At 46.1% G+C, this 24,239-nt stretch overlaps 1 protein-coding gene across 2 annotated transcripts in view; it reads left to right on the top strand.

The window, feature by feature from the left end:
- Positions 1–4,136: 4,136 nt before the first annotated feature.
- Positions 4,137–24,239, top strand: part of Zc3hav1 (zinc finger CCCH-type containing, antiviral 1) — a 49,244-nt gene continuing 29,141 nt past the window's right edge. Inside the window, exons 1-3 of one of the 2 annotated variants that reach the window (XM_052173459.1) lie at positions 4,137–4,456; positions 18,580–18,715; positions 22,332–22,584. In XM_052173459.1, coding sequence (XP_052029419.1) covers positions 4,149–4,456; positions 18,580–18,715; positions 22,332–22,584 — 697 coding nt within the window. In that variant the 5' untranslated portion in view covers positions 4,137–4,148. Of the gene's footprint in view, positions 4,457–15,534; positions 15,983–18,579; positions 18,716–22,331; positions 22,585–24,239 lie in introns of those variants that run through there. The other variant, XM_052173460.1, reaches the window with a different exon arrangement.

Below are 24,239 nucleotides of genomic sequence, written 5' to 3'. Positions count from 1 at the left end.
AAAAATAAAAAAATAAAAAAAGAATGGCAGTGCATGAGAAATGACAATGCCTGAAGTGTGAGGTAGTAAAATTCTCTAAAAGGCCCGATTTCCTTGGGCATTAGCCCCAGCCAGAGAAACACTATTAAAGAGCGTTTTCTTCATCTCTACATGTGCAAAGTAACCTCTTGCTGGAAAGGTATTGTATTTCTAGTATACTGCCTCATTCCTACCAACTGCCTGGCCAAGAAGTGTGCACCAGCGTCTATCTGGCCCTTTCCACACCTTTAACTCTGTCATTAGCTCCCTCCCACAAAACTCAACTCTAACAGTACATATTACAATTCCAAAAATGTCCTTAATGAGCCCTGGTGGTGGCAGCTTTTAATCCCAGCATTCAGGAGGCAGAAACAAGTAGACCTCTTACTTTGAGGCCAGCCTGGTTTACATAAGGGGAAAAGACCAGCCAAGGGTCCATGGTAAGACTCTTTTAAAACAAAACAAAAACAACAAAAACAAACAAACAACCTTAACTGTTTCCTTTGTTCTCCTTTCCACGGTTTAAAGTGCTTTCTTGGTTATGTGTCCGTCCTTCTTTTCTTTTCTTTCTTCCTTCCTTCCTTTCTTTTTCTTTCTTTCATTCTTTCTTTTCTATAGTGGAGACGCTGGGAGTAGAACTCAAGACTCATGCAAAATAGAGACGTTATCTACCATTCTCAGTTAACTGGTCTCTTTGTTCATTACAAAGAAGCCTTTTTAAAAAAGACTTATGTATATTTTATTTATGTATATATGTTTCTGTTTGAAGGTATGGAATCGAACTCTGGTCATCTGCAAGGGCAAGGAGGACTCTTAGCTGCTGAGCCCTTGCCCAGCAGCACTCTTTGTTCCTTAATCTCTTTAGTCTCATTGGAGAAAAGCCTCTGATTGCTTTGATACCGTGCTGGGACTTTCTTGGCTATAGGTGGCTTAACACTGTGTGTGTGTGTGTGTGCGTGTGTGTTGGGGGGCTAGGGTGTCTGAAAAAAATCAGTGAGCACTAAAGCTACCCAGAGGCTTCCAAGTTGTCTTATGCCCGAGAATAAAGAAATTTGGACGACGGTGAGTAGAAAAGCTTCCTTAAAGAGAAATGAGAAGGGTCCCTTGGGAGTCCATGCTTGCACAGTGCAGTCTCTCTCTTAGGGATCTTGTGATGGGAACTGGACGGAGACTTCGCTCATCGTTTTTACATTTTAGTTTTATTTTATGTGTGTTTACCTGTTGTACTGCCTGTGGAGGCCAGGCCATGATGGCATGGTGTGAGCCACGGTAAGGGTGCTGGGAACCAAACCGAGATCCTCTGCGGGAGCAGCAAATGCTCTCCATTGCCGAGCTATCTCTCCAGCACCTAAGACTGAGGCAATCACTTTCGAGATTGGTCCTGTCTGAGAGCAAAGAGCTGAACCAGTAAGGCTCCTTTACTCCACGTTCCTGCTAGGAGTATGCTCAGGGATCTCAGAGGAAGAATGGCACGTTCAAGTGCCTTGTAGGACGCAGACTTTACTCTTCATCAAGAGGGTATCCCCTGGAGAGATAACACCGAGGCACACCTGGCCCCGCCTCTGCCTCTTCCTCCCCCTCCTTTATTATTATTATTATTATCTATGTAGTCTCGGCTATCCTGGGACTCTTTTTTTTTGTGTCCTGTCCCATTTACACCTATGCTACCCTAGGGTCTTACCTCCAGTCTTATTTGATTTTCTAGTCTTAAAGGAAGTACCAGCAAAGAAAACGAAGAGAAGGAGGAAGAGGATGTCCATTTCAGTCTCTCAATTTCCTTGAATGCAGCAGTGTCTTTGTGCTAAAAATTTTTTTTTAAAAAAAAATCTGTTTTTTAAAATATTTGAAGAAAAGTCTTTCTTACGAGATGGGTATAAAGAAAATATTTTAATTCCTTGTCCTAAACAGAAGTTTATACTATCTGATAGAAAAGACTCATATTTAATATTTATAAAATCCCCTTTACCTGGTCCCTCATCCATCCACAGGAGGAGGGAGTTGATGGATTCTAGATCCTTCAAGGGACTTCCTCTGATCCCCTAACGGATACTGCTGTTTATAAAGCTGCTGCCCTCTGAGAGCCGGGATTGTGTCTTTGATTTCTGTGTCTTCAGAGTCAGTAGTGTAAGGACCACACCGAAGATAGTCAATAAACACATTGATCGATCGTACTTGATTTGATAAGAACGGGTCTCTGGAAACCTGCCAGACTGAAAATAAGGCCAAGTGGATTAAAAGACAACGACCGAAGCAAGAGTCGACAAGCAGCCAGATGAGGACAGGCTTGGCCGCTTTTCATTCCAATTCCAGTGAGTCAGAGTGAACGGCTGGGCATCACCACACCAGAGAGAGTCTCATTCAGGCTTCTGAAGAAGTTGAGAGAGAGAGAGAGAGAGAGAGAGAGAGAGAGAGAGAGAGAGAGAGAGAGTGAGTGTTGTGGAGGTCAGAGGTCAATTTGCAAGAGTAAACTCTCCCAGCATGTGGGGAAGTCCTGAGGGTCTAATTAGTGGTCTATGTTTTAGCAACTGGTGCCTTTACCTGCTGAATTATCTTCCTGGCCAATAATCCCTTTGCCTCAGTCTCACAAGTCCTGATATTATCGGCATGCCATCACCGCGTCAAGCGTTTACTATTATTTCAGTGTGTGTTTGTGCTTGTGAGTGTGTGTTTGTCTGAGTGGGTGGGGTGTCACTCACGCCTCCCTCTTGAGGAGTTCAAAAACATCTCCGCCACACACTTTTACTCTTGTACCGTGTTTGCGGATTTTAAAGGCTTCTTTCCCATCTGATTGGTCACACACACACACACACACACACACACACACACACGCACGCACTCGCGCTCCATTCGTTTCTTTTTGGGGTGCTGAAAGGAAAGCCCTATTCTTTTTCTAATTTGGGTCCAGTATTTAAGGGCCTGCAAATTAGCTAAGAATATAGATGAGACAAACAAAATACAATTGTCCTAAAGAGAAGTTTTCAAGTATCAATTTAACAAGGGGAGGGGTCCGAAGAGCGGATTTTTTTCTTTTCTTTCTTTCTTTCTTTCTTTCTTTCTTTCTTTCTTTCTTTCTTTTTTTTTTTTTTTAAGTGTTTCACTAGAGAGTCTAGAAGGACACATGGAGCTTTTTATATGCTAATGGTCTGGAGCAGCTGAATCTTCCGGAAGCTCCCCGGGGGACACGGATGGCTCTTCAATTTCGTCAGCCTTTGCTTTCCTCAAAGGGCAATCTAGTTAATGTTTCCTTCTGTCTCTACCGTATCTCTACGATAAGGTAAAGGTTTACCTTAAAAATCATCTTCATGCCAAGTGGGGGAGGAGGAAATCTGAAGACGTTCTTAGCAGTTGGTTTGGGGCACCGAAATTGGAGATTTTAGTTAGGAAGGCCAGAAAGGATCAAAGAGTGAGTCTTCAAATTGCTCTGGAGAAAGCTACGAAACCAGGGAGAGTAACAATCGTCGCCCTCTAAGAGGGGCTCGGCACTGCGTAGAAAGACTCCTAGATCCGGTGCCTCGCGATCCGGCCGGGGGACAAACTTTCGAGAACCTCGGTCATCCGAGCTCCACCTGTTCCTTCAAGTTATTTCCTCAAGTGCGGAGTCCGGAGAATACCACGTCCCGAGGTGGTGGCGAGCACTGACGACACTCGGCAGGCAGAGCGTCCCGCTTACAGGAAGCGCGCACCAGGTCCGCGCTTTCCCGGGCTGGGTGGGGCGGATTTGAGGACGCCTCCCGCGGGCCCCCCAGGATGCGTCACTTGCCTCAGGCTTATCAGAACTCGAGCCTCACGTACGTCTTTACTTCCTCTCTTCCTAGTTGCAGCCTTGCAGTCCCGAGCTCGGGGGGACCTCACGTCCAGCCTGGAAGCGAGGGTGCCGCGGCACTGCGGACCTGCCCGCTAACGTCGCTTACTTCCCGTTCGCTCTCCCGCGCGGCTGACTTTAAATCTGTCCCCAGGACCTGGTCGGTGAGGTCGGGCCTCGCGACGCCACCGCCGGAGTTGGAAAGCGAAACCGCTCAGCTCTGCGAGCGGCACCGCCCGCGTCCGCCCCTGGGGCCGCGCGTAAGTTTCGATTCTTCGTGAAGCCGAGTCCCGCGCAGCGGCCGGAGCAGCGGCAGCCATAGCGCGCCATGGCCGATCCCGAGGTATACTGCTTCATCACCAAGATCCTGTGCGCTCACGGGGGCCGCATGACCCTGGAGGAGCTGCTGGGTGAGATCAGTCTCCCCGAGACGCAGCTCTACCAGCTGCTGGAGACCGCGGGGCCCGATCGCTTTGTGCTATTGGAGACTGGAGACCAGGCCGGGATCACTCGGTCGGTGGTGGCTACTACTCGAGCCCGCGTCTGCCGTCGCAAGTACTGCCAGAGACCCTGCGACAGCCTGCATCTCTGCAAGCTTAATCTGCTCGGCCGGTGTCACTATGCACAGTCCCAGCGGTGAGTGCAGCGGGGATGGGGAAGGTCCTCTAACTGCCTGGCTGGTCATTGCGGGGCAGCTTCCTAGGGGAGGAGGGAGCCGGGTGGCTATCGCTCACTCTGCTACAAACCCCTTCTCCCTCTCTCCCTTCTTAATCTCTAGGCCAGTGGTTCTCAGCCTTCCTAATGCTGCGACCCTTTAATACAGTTCTTCAGGTTTGCGACCCTCAACCATAAAATTATTTTTGCTACTACTCCGTAACTGTAATTTTGCTCCTGTTGTGAAATGTAATGCAAATACCTGTGTTTGCCGATGGTCATATGCGACTCCGGTAAAGTCCAACCCCAGATTGAGAAACCGGTAGCCAAAGAGCTATTGGAGAGGCAGACAAAGCTGCCTCTCTACCGTTTTTGTCGCCCACCAGAATCCTAATTAAAGTACTTTTGGACCAACCAGAGTCAGTAGAAGTTGCACGCACACATTTTCTTCCTTGCAACCCTGGTACCCCGAGTGTTGCGATCGCCCCAGAACCCTAACCGTGCTGCCCAGTCTCCTGTGTCTCCCGTGCTCTAACCCCCGGGTCGCTCCTTGTCTCTCATCTGGCGACCGGCTGCGCCACCTGGCCAGACAGATAACTAAAGGTGTAGTGGTCTCTCAGCCTTCTTCCTAGTCTGCGTAGTGGCCTGCATAGTGACCCCCTTCTTGCGACCGACCCACTCTCAATTTGCATGAAATAATGTGGTTTAACTTCACATGCAGCTGCTTCTGTTCCTACTTGGTTTTTTGTTTTGTTTTGTTTTTGCTTCTCTTTAAATATAAGCGTTTCCAAGCCTTTTTATTTTGCTGTCTTCCAAATTTCTCCAAGACAAGGATCACTTGCTTGGGTTCACCTGTCATCTACCGAGATGACTCCCAAACACATAACCTGTGCTGGCCTGCTATGAATCCAGAGTCTCCATCCAGGGTCTGAGGAACCAGTGCCTTGGTCACATAGGCCAAACACCCTCCAAGCACGCTCTCCAACCTAATGCCCTGCTTCCGCCAGTTTATATAATTTCTAATCCCTTCTGCACTTCCCTCTTCCAGGTTTCACGTAGTAATGAATGATTGGTTCTTCTAGGCTATCACTTCTCCAGGCTTGTGTTGTTGTTGTGGTTGGTGGCAGTAGTACTAAAGATTGGTGGGAGGACCTCCAGCATGCTGGGCAAGTGCCCCACTACTGGAGCCTTCAAAAGTCTTTTGGAGCTAGAGTTTCACCGACTTGCCCAGGCTAGCCTTGAATTCCTGCAGTTAGTCCTTAGCTTGGTTCCTCCGGTGGCTCACTCGCTCACTCCACCCCCCACCCCCCACCCCCCGCTGAGATTGCAGGTCTGTGCTGCCAGCCCCTGCTTTCTGTGGAGAGTATTTTCTACACATTTCCTTGAGTTGTTTTTTTTTTCGTTTTTTTTTTGTTTTTTCGAGACAGGGTTCACTTCCTTGAGTCTTAACCACTCTGAGTTGCCAAAAAGCTCTAGTCACTCAAGTCCAGGATACACCTCCAGGAGGTGTGTATCAAAACTTACCAAGGAGGAGTGTTTTAAATGGATGGAGGTTTTTTTTTTTTAGAATTGCTAATTGTCTGGAACAAGAACTCATTTATCGGTAAATTTTTGAAGGAATGCTTCCACGTGCTCCTTTATTTAAATATTTAATATTCTGATGCAACAGTTTGAAAGCCAGCCTTTCTGAGTTACCGGAAGTTGTGTTTAGAAGACGCCATCTAAGTTGCTTGCAACTGAAGAAACTGCCCGAGTAGGAAGAAAGAGAAGTGGTTTGAGGCAGAAAAGGAAGACGCGTTCCAGCCCTGTACGGAGCGGGGTCATTGGCACGCTTAAAGAGTCTTTTTTTCTAATATTACCTGTTCTGAGAATGTCTTCAGTAAGTGTTGGCTTTGTGTTGTGAAAGTTTCAGTGTTTTACCTCAGTTCTCAGCATATTGAAAAGCGGACAGGGGAGACTGCTGAGTCTCCACGGACCCATCAATTTGGTTCAACAGTTTTCACAATGTGGCCTGTCCTGTGCCATGTGTCCCATCTCTGTCCCCCAGCTCCAGGATCTCATGTTAAAGATAATTCCAGTGATTATTTCCTTCGTAAGTATTCAGTGTCTCTAACAAGAAAGGACTATATTATATTTTATTTTATAAATATTCTCATTGTACAGTGATCAATTTTTAAACGACCCCCCCCCCCTTCGTCCCTTGAGATAGGGTCTTGCTGTAGACCAGGCTGGTTTAGAACTCTCATTAGGCCAGGCACCTAAGTGCTGGGATCATATGCTTGCCACACCAACCATAGCTGGTTTATGGGTGATACTGATGGAACCCAAGACTTCATGCTCTCTAGGAAGCACTCTGCCAGTGCAACTACATCCTCATCCCCCCCCCCCAATGACTTTTTATCAGTTAATTTAGTATTCAAATTCTCTTGATTACCTTAGTAATCAAACTTGTATTTTCAGGATAAAACACCTATATAGGCATAAACTATCATGACTTTGATATGTATCCAATATGCTTTTTAGAAATGTCATTTAAGTTTGTCACACACAACATATATAGAAGTTTTAGCGTGATGAATTTTGCTATGGTGATGATTTGAAACAACCATTTTAACTGCTTTGAAACCACACGTTTCCAGCACTTGGGAGGCAGAGGCAGGCGGATTTCTGAGTTCAAGGCCAGCCTGGTCTACAGAATGAGTTCCAGGACAGCCAGGACTACATACAGAGAAACCCTGTCTCGAAAAACCAAGAAAGAAAGAAAGAAAGAGGGAGAGAGAGAGAGAGAGAGAAAGAAGGAAAGAGAGAAAGAAAGAAAGAAAGAAAGAAAGAAAGAAAGAAAGAAAGAAAGAAAGAAAAGAAACCACGTTTCTATATTTTGAAAGATCATATATGATAGAGGGATTATTTTGTCAATTTAAGTTTAGATAGATACTCTAGAGAATTTATTTATTTATATATTTTTGGTCTCATTGCGTAGCTTTCAGTGGTCTGGAACTTGCTGTAGACTGGGCTGGCCTCGAACTGACAGATCCACCTGCCTGTCACTGAGGAAAAAGGCATGTGCCACTGTACTCGGTGAGAGTGTTTGGCTTTTGGTGTATGGGTGTTTTGCCTGTGCATGCACCATCTCTCAGGCCTGGTATTCTTGGAGGGTGGAAGAAAGTGTCAGACAGACCCCCTGCAACTGTAGCCACAAACAGCTGAGAGCCACTGAGTACTGCTGGGAACTGAACCTGAGTCCTCTGGGAAAGCAGTCAGTGCTCTCCACCACTGGACCATCTCCCCAGCCCTAGACTCTCCTAGGAGTCTGGCAAACATTAAGTTTTGTAGTATTTTCCTTTTTTGTTGTTTTTTTGTTTTCTTGTTTTTTGAGACAGGGATTTTCTGTATAGCCCTGGCTGTCCTAGAACTCACTCTGTAGACCAGACTGGCCTCAAACTCAGAAATCCGCCTGCCTCTGCCTCCCAAATGCTGGAATTAAAGGCATGCGCCACCACTGCCCGGCTCCTTTAGCGACTCTTAACAGAATTTTGTCTACTAAAATATGTCATACATCAATAACTTTCTCTTGACTTACTGGCTAATGGGATCCACCATGATGTTTGCTCGTTGAGGTGTAATTTGTGTATTGTTTATAAATACTTTCCCTGTAGTACTTTTGTTTATAGACACTCCTGTCTCCTTTTGTACTGCTTCTGGCCATACATTTTGGCTGGCAGCAGGACTTTCCTCGGTAGGCGGTGTATTCTTGTTTGGGGACTCAAATTGGGACACTTCTGTTTACTTTGCTGACATGATATTTCCAGACATGAAATTCAAGTCCTAGGAGTAAAACAGACACTAATTATGCCATAAGCAAGCGGAGTGACAAGTGAGCCTTCCCCGCAGCTCCCGAGGATAAGCGCAAGGCCTTCCCCTTTAAAAGACAGTCTAACATCATTATTGTTGTTGTGTCTGTGCGTATAGTGTACAGTGTGTGTAGGGATTGCACATGCTCCATAGAGCACAGGAGAGGCCAGCACAGTTATGTGAACTGGGTTCTCCTTTTTTCTTTTGGTTTTTGTGAGACAGAGCCTTGCTAGGTAATGTCAGCTTGCTTCAAAATCCCCCTGCTTCATTCAGCCTCTTGGGTCTAGGATTATAGGCATACATCATCACACCGAGCCTTATAAATGTTCTCTTGGGGCTGGAGAGGTGGCTCGGTAGTTCAAAGCACTTTCTGCTCCTACTCTGTTCCCAGCACCCACGTGACTGCTCAAAACCATCCATGGGATGGGATCATTTATGGGATCTGGCACACTCCTCTGGCCTCCACGGGCACCAGGAATTCCTGGGGTTCTAACACATACAAGTAGACAAACCACTTGTAGATAAAAATAAAAATAAATTAGCCTAAAACAAACATCTCATCTTAATCAGATGACCCTGGTATAGGGGTCTTTGCGTTTTTGCCGAAGGCCCACCATAGCTTGTAGAGGCAGCAAGGCACCCCTATTTGCCTGACTTTAGCTTCTTTGTCTAGAAGCTCCTTGAAGTGAGGTCTTTTCTTAACTCAATTTCCCTTACGGGCGGGCGTGATTTCTGTCGGAGGTTGGAACCGACTGTCTTAAGGTCATTGTCTTTCTATGGTTTTCTGAAACACCTCGTGGATGTTTTTTCTGGGCAATTTCCTGTTTTTTGGTCCCGGGTGCTGACTTAGGCTAGGTGTGGGCCTGTGAGAAGGCTCAGGAGGTAGAAGTGCTTGTCTGGCAAACCTGGTGCCTTGAGCTCAAGCTCCAGGATCCACAGAAAGATGGAAGAAGAAAACCAAATCCACCAAATTGTCCTCTGGTGTTTACACACACGCTCTGGTGTGTACTTTACACACTAGTGTACACAACTAAGAAATAAAATCGGAAGAGAGAGCCCGATGGTGGTGGTGTACTTCTTTAATGCTGGCCCTTGGGAGGCAGAGGTAGGTGGATTTCTGTCTGAGTTTGGAGCTAGCCTGGTCTATATAGTATGAGTTCCAGGACAGCCAGGGCTACATAGAGACCCTTTATCTTCAAAATGAAAAAAAGAAGGGAAAGAAAGATAAAGAAAAAAGCGAAATAGAGTGACTTTTTTTCCTTAAGATTTATTTATTTATTATATGTGGACACTGTCACTGTCTTCAGACGCCCCAGAAGAGGGCATCAGATCTCATTATGGATGGTTGTGAGCCACCATGTGGGTGCTGGGATTTGAACCTTCAGAAGAGCAGTCAGTGCTCTTAACCACCGAGCCAACTCTTTCTTTTTTTTTTTTTTTTTTTTTGGCTTTTTCGAGACAGGGTTTCTCTGTATAGCCCTGGCTGTCCTGGAACTCACTCTGTAGACCAGGCTAGCCTCGAACTCAGAAATCCACCTGCCTCTGCCTCCCAGAGTGCTGGGATTACAGGCACGCGCCACCATCGCCCGGCGACTTTCTATTTTTTAATTCTTGCTTATCTCTTACAAAATGAAGAGCCCTGAGAGGCCACAGCGTATCTGTGATATCCTTAAGTCCCATTCTTTACCTGCTTTCAGATCTGCAGACCCATAGGTGTATCGAGGTTAGGGTATTTGTAAACTTCTCATCAGTGGATCCAACCAGCTGCTGATGGAAAATATTCAGAGGGGGAGAGGCTCGGGTCTGAACTGAATCACTGTTCTCTGAACCATCCAGGAGGGCAAATATTTACATAGCATTTCCATTGTATTGGGTATTCTAAGTGATCTCAGGGTGGTACTTGGAAGGGTGTGCCTTGGCTACATGCAAACGCTGTGCCTTTACACAAGGACTTTCGTGTGGATTTTGGATTTGAGGAGCTTATGGAGGGAGCCACTGTGGGCTCCCTGAGGGTGGCTCCGCTCCATTCACTTGCTCTGGTTCTCACAACGGTGGTGCTTTACTTGCTCCATGTTTATCCTCCCTGTGCCTCGAGCTCTGGTTTTATGGGTCTTGGTTCTGGTCTTTGCCAAGTTGTACCCATATCCACTTTTAAAAGCCTACATAGTACCAAAGAATGACCTGTGCCACCCCCTTCCCCAAGTCTGCACCCTCCATCCATGCTCGGGGATCTTGAGTCATAGACATCTCATTCATATTTTTAGAATCTATATACGCGCCCTGGGTCTTTCTGCGTGTGGAAGGTGATGGTTTGTCCGTCTGATGCATCCACTGCCTCGGGTTTTCGGTTCTGTGGGTGGAGGGAGAGCCTAAGGAGAGGAGGACCCTGGCGGCCCGGAGCTGGGAACCAGGGCTGCGGTCTTCCGTTCTGAGACCAGGCAGTCTGAGAATTCTGAGTTCGTAGCCGGCTATCCTGTTCCTTATGGGCAACATTGGTGGCAACGGTAGGAAAGAACACAGCAGATTCTTGGCTTGACTTTAGTTAAACGGACAACAGGCATTTCACGTGAACCTTTGTTTCAGCTTTGCCGTGCGTAGACCCCACAAATTTTAGAGGGGGTCTGATTTAGTCAGGCATATAGCTTTCTTTTGTATATACAGCTCAGATGCTCATGATTAAAATTGAGACTTTACAAAAATTTGTCAATAAACCATGATCTTTCACTATTTTGATTATGTTTCTTTGTGCGCCTCTTCCCTACAGAAACCATAACAATGGAGTTTCCAGACTCAAGTTTTATGAGAGGATGATGTGAAATTCTAAAGAGTGTTTGTGGAGTTGGGCCTGGTCTACATAGCAAGTCCTAGGTCAGACAGGGCTCTACTGTGAGACCTTGTCTCGAAGGAAAAAAAGTGTTGGGCAGTTTACACTCCCGTGTGATATCACTAGTCCTGGCTTCCTGTCTTTGTCAGGTGGTCTCAGAAGCTCTTGGAATGTGTGCTGATGAAGGGAGTGTAACATTGTACCCCAGCTTTTGGCTCCATTCACTTAGTTGTTAATTTTGTGTGTGTGTGTGTGTGTGTGTGTGTGTGTGTTTTGGATTTGTTTTTTTCCGAGACAGGGTTTCTCTGTATAGCCCTGGCTGTCCTGGAACTCACTCTGTAGACCAGGCTGGCCTCGAACTCAGAAATCCGCCTGCCTCTGCCTCACGCTGGGATTACAGGTCTGCGCCACCACCACCCGGCTTTACTTGTTTAATTAATTAACTTATTTATTTATGAATGGAGACTCTTGTAGCCTAAGCTGGCCCCTACTCTTGATGGAGTTGAGGATAACCTTCTGTATCACTCTGAACCACTCATTTTTGAACACTGTCGAACTTGATGCATTCTTGTTAGCACTCTTTTTTGGTCCTTTTAGCATAGTATTCCTTTCATTCGTTCGTTTGTTTTTTGTTTTTTGTTTTTTTTCTGAGATAGTGGTGTTCTTCATGGCATTGACTGGCCTCAAACTCGACTCTGCCTTCCCAGTGCTGGGATAGAGAGAGACCTGAGCCTCTGTGCCCAGCCCATGGTATTTGTTTCTTGTTTGCAATGGTCTTTGTTTTATGTTTTTTTTAATAGCTAAGCCTGTATTATTATTATTATTATTATTTATTATTATTACTTTGCATCAATAAGCACATTTATGGCCTCTTTCAAAAAAATCTGCTCAAGGATTGCCTCACGCTGATGCTTTTTTACCCTGTCTTCCTGCTACCTCTGACCTCCTTCCTCCTCTGTGCGACTTATCTCCTCAGGACCTTGCCTCTGGAAGCATCATCATGAGGGTGTGGCCTCTGGGGCCTGCTCCTTTCAGGTTCAGTTGAGCAAGTGACACTTAGTTTGGTTGTATTTACCCAGGAGCAGAGCGGCCCTCCTGGAAAGGAAGGTCTCAGTAGACCCATGTCCCTGGGCCTTAAAGGTATACTGGCTATTTTCTGCAACCTGGTGACCAGGCAGCTTGCAAGCCAGAAGAATCATTTTGGAATCTGTTCTCTTTTAGATTTGCTTCTTTTTTTTTTTTTTTAACTTTATTTTAGTCAAACTTGACATTCAGTGTTGGAAACATTCTTTTTTCTTAAGATATATTTATTTATTTATTTATTTATTCATTCATTTATTTATTTTTATTTTTGTATATGAGTACACTAAAGCTGTCTTCAGACTCACACCAAAAGAGTGCATTGGATCCCATTACAGATGGCTGTGAGCCACCGTGTGGTTGCTGGGAATTGAACTTAGGTGTTGGCAACATTCTACAAAAAATAAAAGTAGGAAACTCCATATAAGTACTATGAACAATGATTACAAATCCTTTCTTTTTTTTTCTTGTTTGCTTGTTTTCGAATTTTTTGTTTGTTTATTTTTTGAGACAGGGCTTCTCTGTGTGTTCCTGACTATCCTGGAACTCAGTTTCTAGACCAGGCTGGCCTCAAACTCAAGGGATCCACAGTCACCACCACTTATACTTTTTTTTTGTTTTTTTTGTTTTTGTTGTTGTTGTTGTTTTTTGAGACAGGGTTTCTCTGTATAGGCCTGGCTATCCTGGAACTCACTCTGTAGACCAGGCTGGGTCTTAGAAATCCCCCTGCCTCTGCCTCCCAAATGTTGGGATTTAGGTATGTGCCACCACTGCCCAGCTGCCTTTTATTTTTAAATGACACAATCAGGAGACATTTCAGGAAACCTTTGGCATTCAAGCCAGCTGTCAGCAAATATTTCCTGAGGGCAAACTTTCTGTACTTCTGGGGGAAAATGGAATCCTCAAGTAGTTACCTTACTCGTTAACTTTTCTAATTTAATATTTATCTAGACCTTCAAAGATACTTATGTTGGGAGGTGTGGTGGGGAGGAGAGGTACCTGACAGGCCTGGAAACAGCTTGGCTTAGACCTTCTCCAGACGATCATCCATGTTTTGGTAATAACCCTGCTGCCTCCTGCTTTTCACTCCATCTAATTCCTGTACCTTTTCTTAGTCCTGATGTGGGCTTTGCTATACATTGAAATAACTTGAGAAGGAATAGTGGTGCCAGCTCCTACCCTTACACACACACACACACACACACAGAGGCACATTCAAGTTCTGGATGAGGCTGCTGAACTGGGTGTCCCCTCCCCGCTGAGGCTAGTCAGTAATCCTGGCAGCTGCTCAGCAGATCAGAGTAAACAAACACCTAAGAGGCTCGGCCTTTGAAGGTAGCTACATCGAAATATTCTTTCCTTCTCCCCCAACCTACGGGGTTGATAAACACAGCAAGACAGCTGATGTGCAGAAACAGGAAATAGTGCACACACTAGGTAGAAAAGGGACCAGGATGTGTGAAAGATATTATCTAGACATTGGTCTAGAGCATAAGATGTTAGCAATCAAAAACAACAATAATAAAGAATTGTTTTAAAAATACAGGACTCTGGTTCTCTTTGTACCATACGATGTCCAAGATCACACAGCCAGGTCATAAGAAGGACGGGTCACTGAATTTGGACCACTCGATAGGATGGAGTCCAAAAGGAACAGATTGGCACAACCAAGGATATGCAGAGAGGGAAGCAGAGGGTTTAACACAAAGCTTTGCTCACAGCCGTGATACCCACAACACGCCCGGGGCAAAGGGAGCTCAGCACAGTGTCACATCCTGGCCTGGACTTTCAGATAGAAGCAGAACTGCAGGAGGTGACACCAGAGTACCCGGGCCCACTGAAGGTGAGGGTGGAGGGAGGTGAGAGACAGGGTGAGACAAACTGGTACTAATTGGATCTTCTAGGGACAAGGAAAAATCCCCTTCCCTGGCCACATCCATCCTGGAGATGTAGCCCACTTGCCTAAATGTGTGAGGACGGGGCTCAATCCACACTTCAAAAAACAAACAGAACCCTCAAACAAAATCTCCATGTCTAAATCATAGCCTAACTAGATCTTTAGAAGTCTGGGGCTGGAGCAGCACAGAAACCTGTAACTCCTGTTCAGGAGTATCCAATACCTTCTGGCCTCAGTGGACACTTGCACACATGTGGTGCAATATACAATATACATAGCAGGTATGACTGGAGTCGGGTTTTTCTAAGCATTGTCGCCAGCAGTAAGAACCACTTTCCAGGCTAGAACGTTCTAGGCCATGCCCCTGAGCTGGGGAGAGCGTGGACTGCCTGGGTTAAAGCAACTTTGTTCTGTGGGTGGAACGGCAAGGAAAAGGATGACTTATTGTTAGGCTAGGGGCCTGAGAGACGCTCCTGCCTTTTTTATGGCCATCTTTGCATCCTTTTCCAAGTTATTATTTCCTGTGACGAGCTGTTGGCTTGCTGTGTGTATGCGAATGTTCATGTTCGCCTTGTCCTGGGCAGACCATGCAGGGCTTCGTGCAGGCTCTGTCAGTCAGCATGGGAGCTGGGGGCACCTGAGGTTCTAATCAACCCTCTCTGCAGGAGTCACTGGCCCCTGTTGGGGAGGCAACCATGCCTACTTTCAGTGTCTGACCCTTCCCATCCCCTACGTTCAGACAAAACTATTCGAGAAATGGCTTGGGGCCAGCCGGCAGTAGTCTGATAGACCCTCTGGATCTAGATGATTCTTTTTGGTACAAACTGGAATCTGCTGAGAGGGAAGTGTGGAAGGAAGCTTCAGCCTCAGCTCTAATTAGACCCGGAAGCTGCACCTGTCTCCTCCCAACAATGGCACAATAGGCTTCCGCCTTACCGCCCCTAATCTGTTATGACCCCCTCCGCTTTGATTCCGCATCCAGTATTCCAGTTAGTACTGAGGGACAATGGCTTCTAAGATCCCTACATTTTTCATTTGTAAGTTTCTGATCTACATGCTTTCAGTTTTGCAGATTAGACTTTGTTTTTTGTCCCGCCCTCCCCCCCTCTTGTTTTTGAGGTTTGAGTGAAATGATCTGGCCTTCCTCCTATCTGCGTCACCGTGTAGCTCTCAGTTATTGGACCTCAGATGCCCACGTCAGGGTTATTGTAATTGCTAATCCCAGTTAGGAAGCTTGTGAGAGACGTAGGTTTCTGTTTTTCTTCAGACAGCAAGCGCAAACCGCCCCGCCTTTGTGGCTGATAAGAGTACTGAAATGAGGGCCAAGATAAAACCCTGTAAGAGGCAGCTGAGGGGAGCCTATAGGGAAACAGCAGGGCCTGCTAGGGATGGGGCGCCAACCACATCCAGACTAGACCGACGATGTACCAACGGAAGCTGGGTTTGAGGTGACGACCAGAGATCAGGGAGGAAGTAGTTTGCCTCAAGATGGAGATGAGAAATGAAAAGTAAAACTGGAGCCATCAAGGTCACCATCAAGGACAACAGGCAGCTCAGCCCAACTCTTCTTTTAGATGTTCATGTCGAGAGAGCCCCATTGGTGTAGCTCTGGTCAGGGTGTCTGGGCTAGACCCAAAAGGACCCCTACCTACTCTTTTTGACTAACAGTTGTCAGTCTCTCAGTCAGGGGTTGGAACCTGCCTGTTTGTGGGAGTATTTGAGCACGTGGCTTTAGCCACAGATCCACCTTGCTGGCCTGGGCAGGTGCTTCAGTTGGGTCATTTCCAGATCAGTAACAAGGGCCTTAGTGGCAATGACTCTGGGAACAGTGGAGTGAGATGCCTCAAGGGGCAAGGTAAGGAAGCCTTCTCACACCTCCGGCAGAGCTCTGTCAGGTGTAGGAACACAGGAGAAGTTTCTACGGGGATTGCCTTCTAAAAGCTTCTTCTGCTGTCACAGTCTCTTCAGATCCTCTCCCGTGGACTCAGGGAGGAGGTGATAAGGTTGAGTTTTGCCCAGCTGCGGAGGGCTCTGAGGTAGAGGCTGGGGGGTGGGGGGGTGCAGTTATCTGAAACCACAGAGCCAGAAGTGAGCAGAGCAGAGGTCTGCCTTATCTCGGAGCACGGGGAACCCTGGAAGCCAAGGTTAGCGGTGGAGGAAGTATGGAGAGGGCCTGTCTGGGAAAATGTCAAGGATGGAGGTCACCACCAACCGTCACCTTTCCTTGAAGCAAAACAGAGTGCCTGGGCAGGCTGGCTGGATTCAGGGACTCAGCTAGTGGTGGCCAAAGGGCTGCAATTTCTTAAAGATTTTGTTACATCTGAAGACAATTCTTGAGGCTCAATAACATTCCTAGAAGTGACCGTGTGTGTGTGTGTGTGTGTGTGTGTGTGTGTGTGTGTGTCCGGAACTGTCCACCTTATTTTCTGAGACAGTTTTGTTACTGACTTAATACTCACCAAGTGACTGAATTTGCTGGCTAGTGACCTCCGGGGACCTGCCTGTGTGTACTTCTTCAATGCTGGGAGTACAGATGAGCCACCAGGTGTGGCTTTTTATTTATTTTTTTGTAAGTTCTGGGGATTGAACTCAGGTTCTCACTAGGCTGACCTTGGCTGTCCTGGAACTCATTCTGTAGACCAGGCTATCTCAAACTCAGAGATATGCCGCTCTCAAAAACTAAGGTGGACAGCTTTGGAGGAGTGAGGCCCTACATGATTATGTATGTGGTCGTGCGTGCACACACACCCACACACCCATGCATACACACAGTCACTTCCAGGAATGTTATCAGGCCTTCAGAACTGCTTTTTCTGACTGTTACTTCCAGGAATGTTTAAGTCTCCAGAACTGCCTCTTCCGACTGAGCAGTCTATCTAGTTCACAGAAATGAGTTTTAAAGACTAGAGAATGATTTCCACTTAGATGTTTTCGTTTGTGAGAATCTACCAGTTTCAGTAAAATCAGTTTTGCATTTCTGCTCACTAGTGACAAAAACAACTGAAAAGTAGTGGTGACTTGAGCTGCTTGATGTGGGTGCTGGGATTCAAACTCGGGTCCTCTGGAAGGGCATTGAGGGCTGCCGACCATTGGGCCATCTCTGGGCCTCCTAGTGACCTTCTCAGCGGGCAGTGGTTTCTGAACAGGTTGCTTTCCACTCTATTGCCAGTTGTTTTTTATTTCCTTCTCTCACAGCTATGTGCAAGAGAAGTCCACAACAGTTGGTCAGATACTGTGGGTACATGCATATCATTTGTAAAGAGTGCAGGACAGTGGGGGCGCACGCCTTTAATCCAAGCACTCAGGAGACAGAGGCAAGGTGGATCTCTGACTTTGAAACCACCCTGGTCTATAGAATGAGTTCCAGGAAAGCCACGGCTACACTGAGAAACCCTGTCTCGAAAACATAAATAAATAAATAAACAAGTAAACAAGTAAACAAATAGAATAAAAGTATACCCCTCTTGATTTAGCTGTTTGGTAAATATATCTTTATTATTATTTATTTGTGGATTTTTGTTTTTGGTTGGTTGGTTGGTTTTTTTGTTTGTTTTTCTTTTTTCTTTTTGAGACATGGTCTCTGTAGCTCTGGCTATCCTGAAACTGGCTATGTAGACCTAGTTGGTTTCAAACTCACAAAGATAGTCCCATCTATGCCTCTCAAAATCTGAATTTTACACTATGTGCCACATACTCAATTTTTTTTAAATTTATGATACCTTTACTTTTTTTTTTTTTAACTCTGAGGCAGAGGCATGCAGATCACTATGAGTTTGAAACCAGCCTGGTCTTCATTGCAAGTTCCAAGCTGGTTGATTTTTATAGTGAGATCCTGTTGTTTGTTTGTTTAAAGTATATGCTTGTGTATGTGCAATCAAACTGATGTCATCGGGTTTGCTGGCAAACTTTTACCTTTACCCAGTGTGTTATCTGGCTGGGCCAGGGTACCTTTTAAAATTGTATTCTTTTTGTAGGATTAATTAGCCTGTGTTAATTACCAAAGGATACAGTATTGATCTTTGCTGAGTGAAAGTTTAACGAACTCTTTCTTTTTAATCTACTCCACACGGTCTACTATTGAAGTTGACTCAGGTTTTTTTTTTAAAGATTTTTTTTATGTATTATATATAAGAACACTGTAGTGTTTATGAAGACACTATCGCTGTCTTCAGGCACACCAGAAGAGGGCATCGAATCCCATTACTGATGGTTGTGAGCCACCATGTGGTTGCTGGGAATTGAACTCAGGACCTCTGGAAGAGCAGTTGGTGCTCGTAACTGCTGAGCCATCTCTCCAGGCTGGTAAACCCTTTCTTCTCCCCAATAGAAGTGGAGATACCCGCCTTCCCCCTCCTGGCCCTCCTTCTACATCCATGTTGTGTGAATGTGGCTGCCGCCTTTCTCGTTTCTTCTGTCAAGTACAAACTCTGACAGCTCCCTCCTTCCCTCCAGGAACCTCTGCAAATATTCTCACGATGTTCTCTCGGAGCACAACTTCCAGATCCTGAAGAACCACGAGCTCTCTGGGCTTAACCAGGAGGAGCTGGCGGTCCTCCTGGTCCAGAGCGACCCTTTCTTCATGCCTGAGGTAGGTCCTGTAAGAGTGTTATGTGCATGCCAGGCATGCTGGTGCACACCTTTAAACCCAGCACTCTTGGGAGGCAGAGGCAGGCAGATCTATGTGAGTTTAAGGCTAGCCTTGTCTACATAACAAGTTCCAAGCAAGCCAAAGCTACCTGCTGAGACCCAGTCTGAACAAATAAAAGAAGAATTTGGGTCCACATGGCTCCCTCACTAGGCCGCCAGGGATTCCACTGAGAACAAGGATGGGCTGAAGACGTGATGGTGGGTGGATGGTGGAGGCTTTACATCAGGGTAGCCTTGGAACTGAGGCTGGAACGATGCCTGAGAGATGGAGGCACAGGTTGTGTCTCTGTACCAGAGACTCCTGCCGTAAATTCAGTGATGAAGAAATATACTTAAAGCTTTTTACCCCTTGATAGCCTCAGCAAGGGTCAGTAAGGTACAGCCCAGAGGCCAAACCTGGGCTGCCACAGTCTAGAAATAAAAGTCTCTTGAAACACAGCCGTGTGGATGTGTTTATAGATTTTGTCTCTGTTTCCCACCTCCAAGGGTCAGGTGAGCAGTTTCAACTTAATGACCAGAAGAGCCTAACATGTTTACTGTGGGCTGTTAAAGAAGTCTGGGGCCTCTGGGGCCTGCATGGATACGGCAGGCAGATATGCCGCATGGTGGTGCAGAGGGTCCTTTTTGTAAGACCTATGCTAGTGGGTCAGCTCTGTTGTCTTCTGAATGTGGCTTCCATCTCTTTGTACAGGGATTTCTCACTGGTCACCATGTTGTAGTCAGTGGGATGTAGAAGGGAAGTTGAAGCCAAATAGTTTACCCTTTAGAAAACTGGACACAGGGCTGGAGAGATGGCTCAGCGGTTAAGGGCACCAACTGAACTCACAACTCTTCCGAAGGTTCCCAGCAACCACATGGTGGCTCACAACCATCCCTTATGAGATCTGATGTCCTCTTCTGCGGTGTCTGAAGACAGCTACAGTGTACTTACATATAATAATAAATAAATCTTTTTTAAAAAAAGAGAGAATTGGACAAGGTGTGTAGCACATCTGCTCACATCTCATTGGCCAGTGCTTATCACATGGCCAGTTAGTTGACAGTGGGGCTGAGAAAGGTAGTTCCTAGTGGCTGTCTGTCAAGGAATTCTTCTCTTTTTCATCTCTGCCTTCCTCTTCACATTCTTGGAACCCCTTGATTGGGATCGGAAGTCCTTCCCTGTTCTCTTCTGCCCAGCTCATTGGCTGATCAGCACTTTATTAACCAATCAGAGGTGATGGAAAACAATCTTTACACATCATTGATACAGGATATCAATAATCATGACAATGCCAACATTCTGATTGCAACCAGATCTCTGGGCACAGCAATCAGCGTCTGAATACACAGTGCATAAAAACATCCCCTAACAATTGGGGACAGGGAGATGGTTCAGTGGATAAGGGAACTTGTCTCCCAGCCTGCTGATCTTTGTTTAATCCCTTGCACCCACATAATAGATGGAGAGAACTGACTCCCCCAAGTTGTCCCTTTTGCAGCTCAAAATGTCCTGAAACTTTTAACTGTCTAGCCTAGGCTAGTCTTGGACTCTTGATTCTCCTGCCTTAGCTGCTAGGTGCTAGGATTATAGACAATGTACCATACACTCTTGTAATTGTTTGTTTGTTTGAGACAGGGTTTTACTTTGTAGCTTAAACACACAGAGATCCACCTGCCTCTGCTTCCCTAGTTGGGGTTAAAGGTGTACACCACCTCACCTGCTCTTTGTTTTGTTTTGTTAGAGACATGAGCACCCTATGTAGCCCAGGCTAGCCTCAAACAAACATCCTCTCTCCACCTCTTGAGGGCTCATAGTGGTAGACATGTACTATTACACTTGGTGTACCTGCTCCTGGGAATTGAACCCAGGGTCTGTGTTACAAGCCAGCTCCTGGATTTCTACTCTGTGTCCAGGTGATGCTTATGGTCTAGAATTGAGAACCAGGGTCTAGAATTCTGTAGCACTTATGCGCTGGAGTCTGGTTTTAGAGGCTACTGATGTGGCTCTATCACCATTCCTGGAGTCAGCCTTTGTCTCAGCATCCAGACTCATTCCAGGGAGCCAGGCAGACGCGGTTATACAGCCTACTGAACTAAACATCTTCAGCTCTCAGGTCGCTAGCCATTTTCGTCATCTAGTGGCTCAGACACCTGCCTCGTACTCCTTATTTTGTACAATACAGTCTTATACATTGCTACTCTGCCTCACAGATGTTAGGCAGGCAGACAGAACAAATATTTTCCTTCTGCAGTTGAAGAGGAAACAGAAACTAGATGGTCACTGGGACCGTGAGGTCACCCAGCTGCTTCTAGGGCCTTGACCTTTAAAGCAGCCTCCTGCAGCCCTGTAGCCACGTGCTCCGATTGCACCATCCCTGTCTTTCTTCCAGCTCTGTAGAGCTATGTGTGCAGATGCGTTTGTTTGGAGCAGTGGTTCTCAACCTTCCTTATGCTGCGCCCCTTTATTGCAATTCCTCATATTGTGGTGACCCCCAGCCACACAATTATTTCATTGCTACAGCATAACTTGTACTCTTGCTGCTGCTGTGAATCTTACCCTGCTATTTGACCCCAAAGGGGGTTTAGATAGTGGGGAAGGATCTCCTTACTGAGTTGGTTATAGAGGCGTGTGCCTGCAATCCCCACACTTGGGAGGTCAGGGAAGGAGGATTATGAGTTGAAATCTAGTCCGTGCTACCCAAGTCCTCCTGTTAAAAACCTGAAAACAAGGCTGAGCAGTGCAGTGGTGTGCACCTTTAATTCCAGCTAACAAACAAAAACAAAGTGGGGAGGGGTGTGCACACCTTTATCCCAGTTCCTGGGAGGCAGAGACAGATGGACCTCTTCAGAGTTCAAGGAAGGCTGGAGAGATGACTCAGAGGTCCTGAGTTCAATTCCCAGCAGCCACATGGTGGCTCTTAGTCCTCTGTACTGTGATATGCTGCCCTCTTTTGGCCACCAGCCATACATGCAGGCAGAACGCTGTATACATGAAAATAAATAAATCTTAAAAAAAAAAAAAAAGAGTTCATCACGCCGCTTCTTCTTCCTCCCCTCCCTCCCCTCGCATACAAAAGCGTTGAAAAGGTCCTATTTTGGCTATCAAAGACAGAAGTTGCAGATCCCAAAGTTGTGGATAAGACTCACTTTTTTCCCTTTCCAACTGTAGAGGAAGTTAAGATACAGATTAAATTTCCTCTTTGGGGCTCCCTTGTGATGTCCTGTGTATCGCTTGCCATTTGAGTTTGATTCTTCCAGGAATTTTCAAATTCATCACTATTTTTCTCCTTAAGTTTCTTTTCTTTTAAATGCAAGGTTTTTGCAACATTGTGATCCTCTTTGCCTCGGTCTCCTGAGCACGGGGTGACAGGTGTGCGGTATCATGCTTGCTGTCATCTGTTAACTCTTCTTCTATCCCCACACAAGTCGACAGTTGAATCCATCTCACCGGCCTTGCGTGTTGTATGCATTGTTTCCCTGTGGCACGCCTGTGTTCTGGGGGGGGGGGGGGGCTGCGCACTTCTTAACAGGCGTGGCAGATCCAGGTGTTACCCCGTTGCTCTTCCTTTCTTCTCTAGATATGCAAGAGTTACAAAGGGGAGGGCCGTAAACAGATCTGCGGGCAGCCACAGCCGTGCGAGAGACTCCACATTTGTGAGCATTTCACTCGCGGCAACTGCAGTTACCTCAACTGTCTCAGGTCTCATAACCTGATGGACAGAAAGGTGTTGGTCATCATGAGGGAGCACGGGCTGAGTTCTGACGTGGTCCAGAACATCCAGGACATCTGCAACAACAAACACACTCGGAGGAACCCCCCTGGCATGAGAGGTACGCCCTTTTCCCTTTTAATTGTGCGAATTTGCAAATAAACAGAAATTACAATGGGGCGTGGTGCCGCACATATTTCTTTCTAGCACTCAGGAGGCAGAGGCCAGCCTGGTCTACAGAGTGAGCTCCAGGACAGCCAGGGCTACAGAGAGAAATCTCATCTCAAAATACAAACAAGCAAACAAACACACAAAAAAAGAAAGAAAACCTGCAAGGAAAGAAAGAAATCTGCCTGTAAAATCTCAACTTTACTATCTGCATGCACCACTTTAATACAATTGAAATAATTAATGATGTAGATGCAGTTTTACAAGTAGCTCTATCCCCTCATTTTAAAAGTCTGGTGGTGGTATGCACTTTTGTACTTAACATCCCAGCACTCAGGAGGCAGGGGCGGGTAGATCTCTGAGTTGGACTCGAGCTTGTTCTATGGAGCTAGTTCCAGGACACCTAAGGGCTACAGAGAGAAACTCTGTCTCAAAAAAAAAAAAAAAAGAAAGAAAAAGAGAGAGGGGAAAAAAGGTTTGCTTGGGGGTGAGACATGGGTGCAGGGGCTAATTCCAGCACTTTGGAAACAGAGGCTAGCCTGGTCTACATAGACTTTGTCTGAGACGCCAAAGCCAAACAGTTATTTTGTTAGTTTATTTTTGTCCTTGAAGCTTTTTTTTTTTTTAAAGATGAGAATCAAAATATCTTTTAAGATTCAGAAGTTAGTAGCTTTGGTCCAGTTCTTTAGTCTTTTTCTCTCTGTGTGCAAATCACATTTATACACACAGATTATTTTTAATGACAACTGCTTATTTATTTCATGTAGAAGTAAGGACAACTTTCAGGAGTCATTTCCCCTTCCATCTTACAAGTCCTGGGGATGAATTCAGGCTAGTGACTGGGAGCCATCTTGCCAGCCACACACATACTTTGGTTTATTTATTTGTTTTGAGACAGAATCTCACTGTGTGGTACTAGCTGAACAGGGCCTCACTTTATAGACCAGGCTAGCCTTGAACTCGGGCAGTTGTGCCGGCCTGCTGTCTCCTGAGTGCGGAGATTAAAGGCATGCCCCACAATGCACAGCTCACATTGCACATTTTGTGGTTAAAATATCTGTAGATGGATGCATTGTGACATTTTACACAAGTCTATCATCACATTCCCCAAAACTGTTCTCATATATAATATTTTATCATCTTAAAAACTGTGTGTATATGTGTGGGGTGGGTATATGTGCATTTGAGTGCCGATTACTGCAGGGACCAGAGGTGTCAGCTGTCTCCAGAGCTGGAGTTACAGGCCAGTGTGGGCAACCCAACAAGGCTTCGTAAAAGCAGCAAGCAGTGCTCCACCTCCCTCTCTAGCCCCTTTCTTTTTGAGACTTCATAATGTCCTGTAGTGTGGCGTCACCTCATTTTGCTTACTCAGTCACTGGTTGACAGTGGTTTGTTTCTGCGTGGTAGCCAGCTCAGGAGTAATGCCACTGTTAATGTGGATGCAGAATGACACTCTGCTTCCGGTTCTTTCAGGAGTATAAAAAGAAGCCCATATCTGGATCACTCTGACGAGTTGAGTGTTTTGAGGAGCCCCCATCCCATTTTGCAAAGCAGCTCTGCAGGTTTCCTTCCACGGCCTGGTCCTGTCCCCTCCCCCAACACACAGGG

The sequence above is a fragment of the Apodemus sylvaticus genome, chromosome 2 (assembly GCF_947179515.1).
Source record: "Apodemus sylvaticus chromosome 2, mApoSyl1.1, whole genome shotgun sequence".
NCBI lineage: Eukaryota > Metazoa > Chordata > Mammalia > Rodentia > Muridae > Apodemus > Apodemus sylvaticus.
This window is presented reverse-complemented; position numbering and strand designations above follow the sequence as displayed.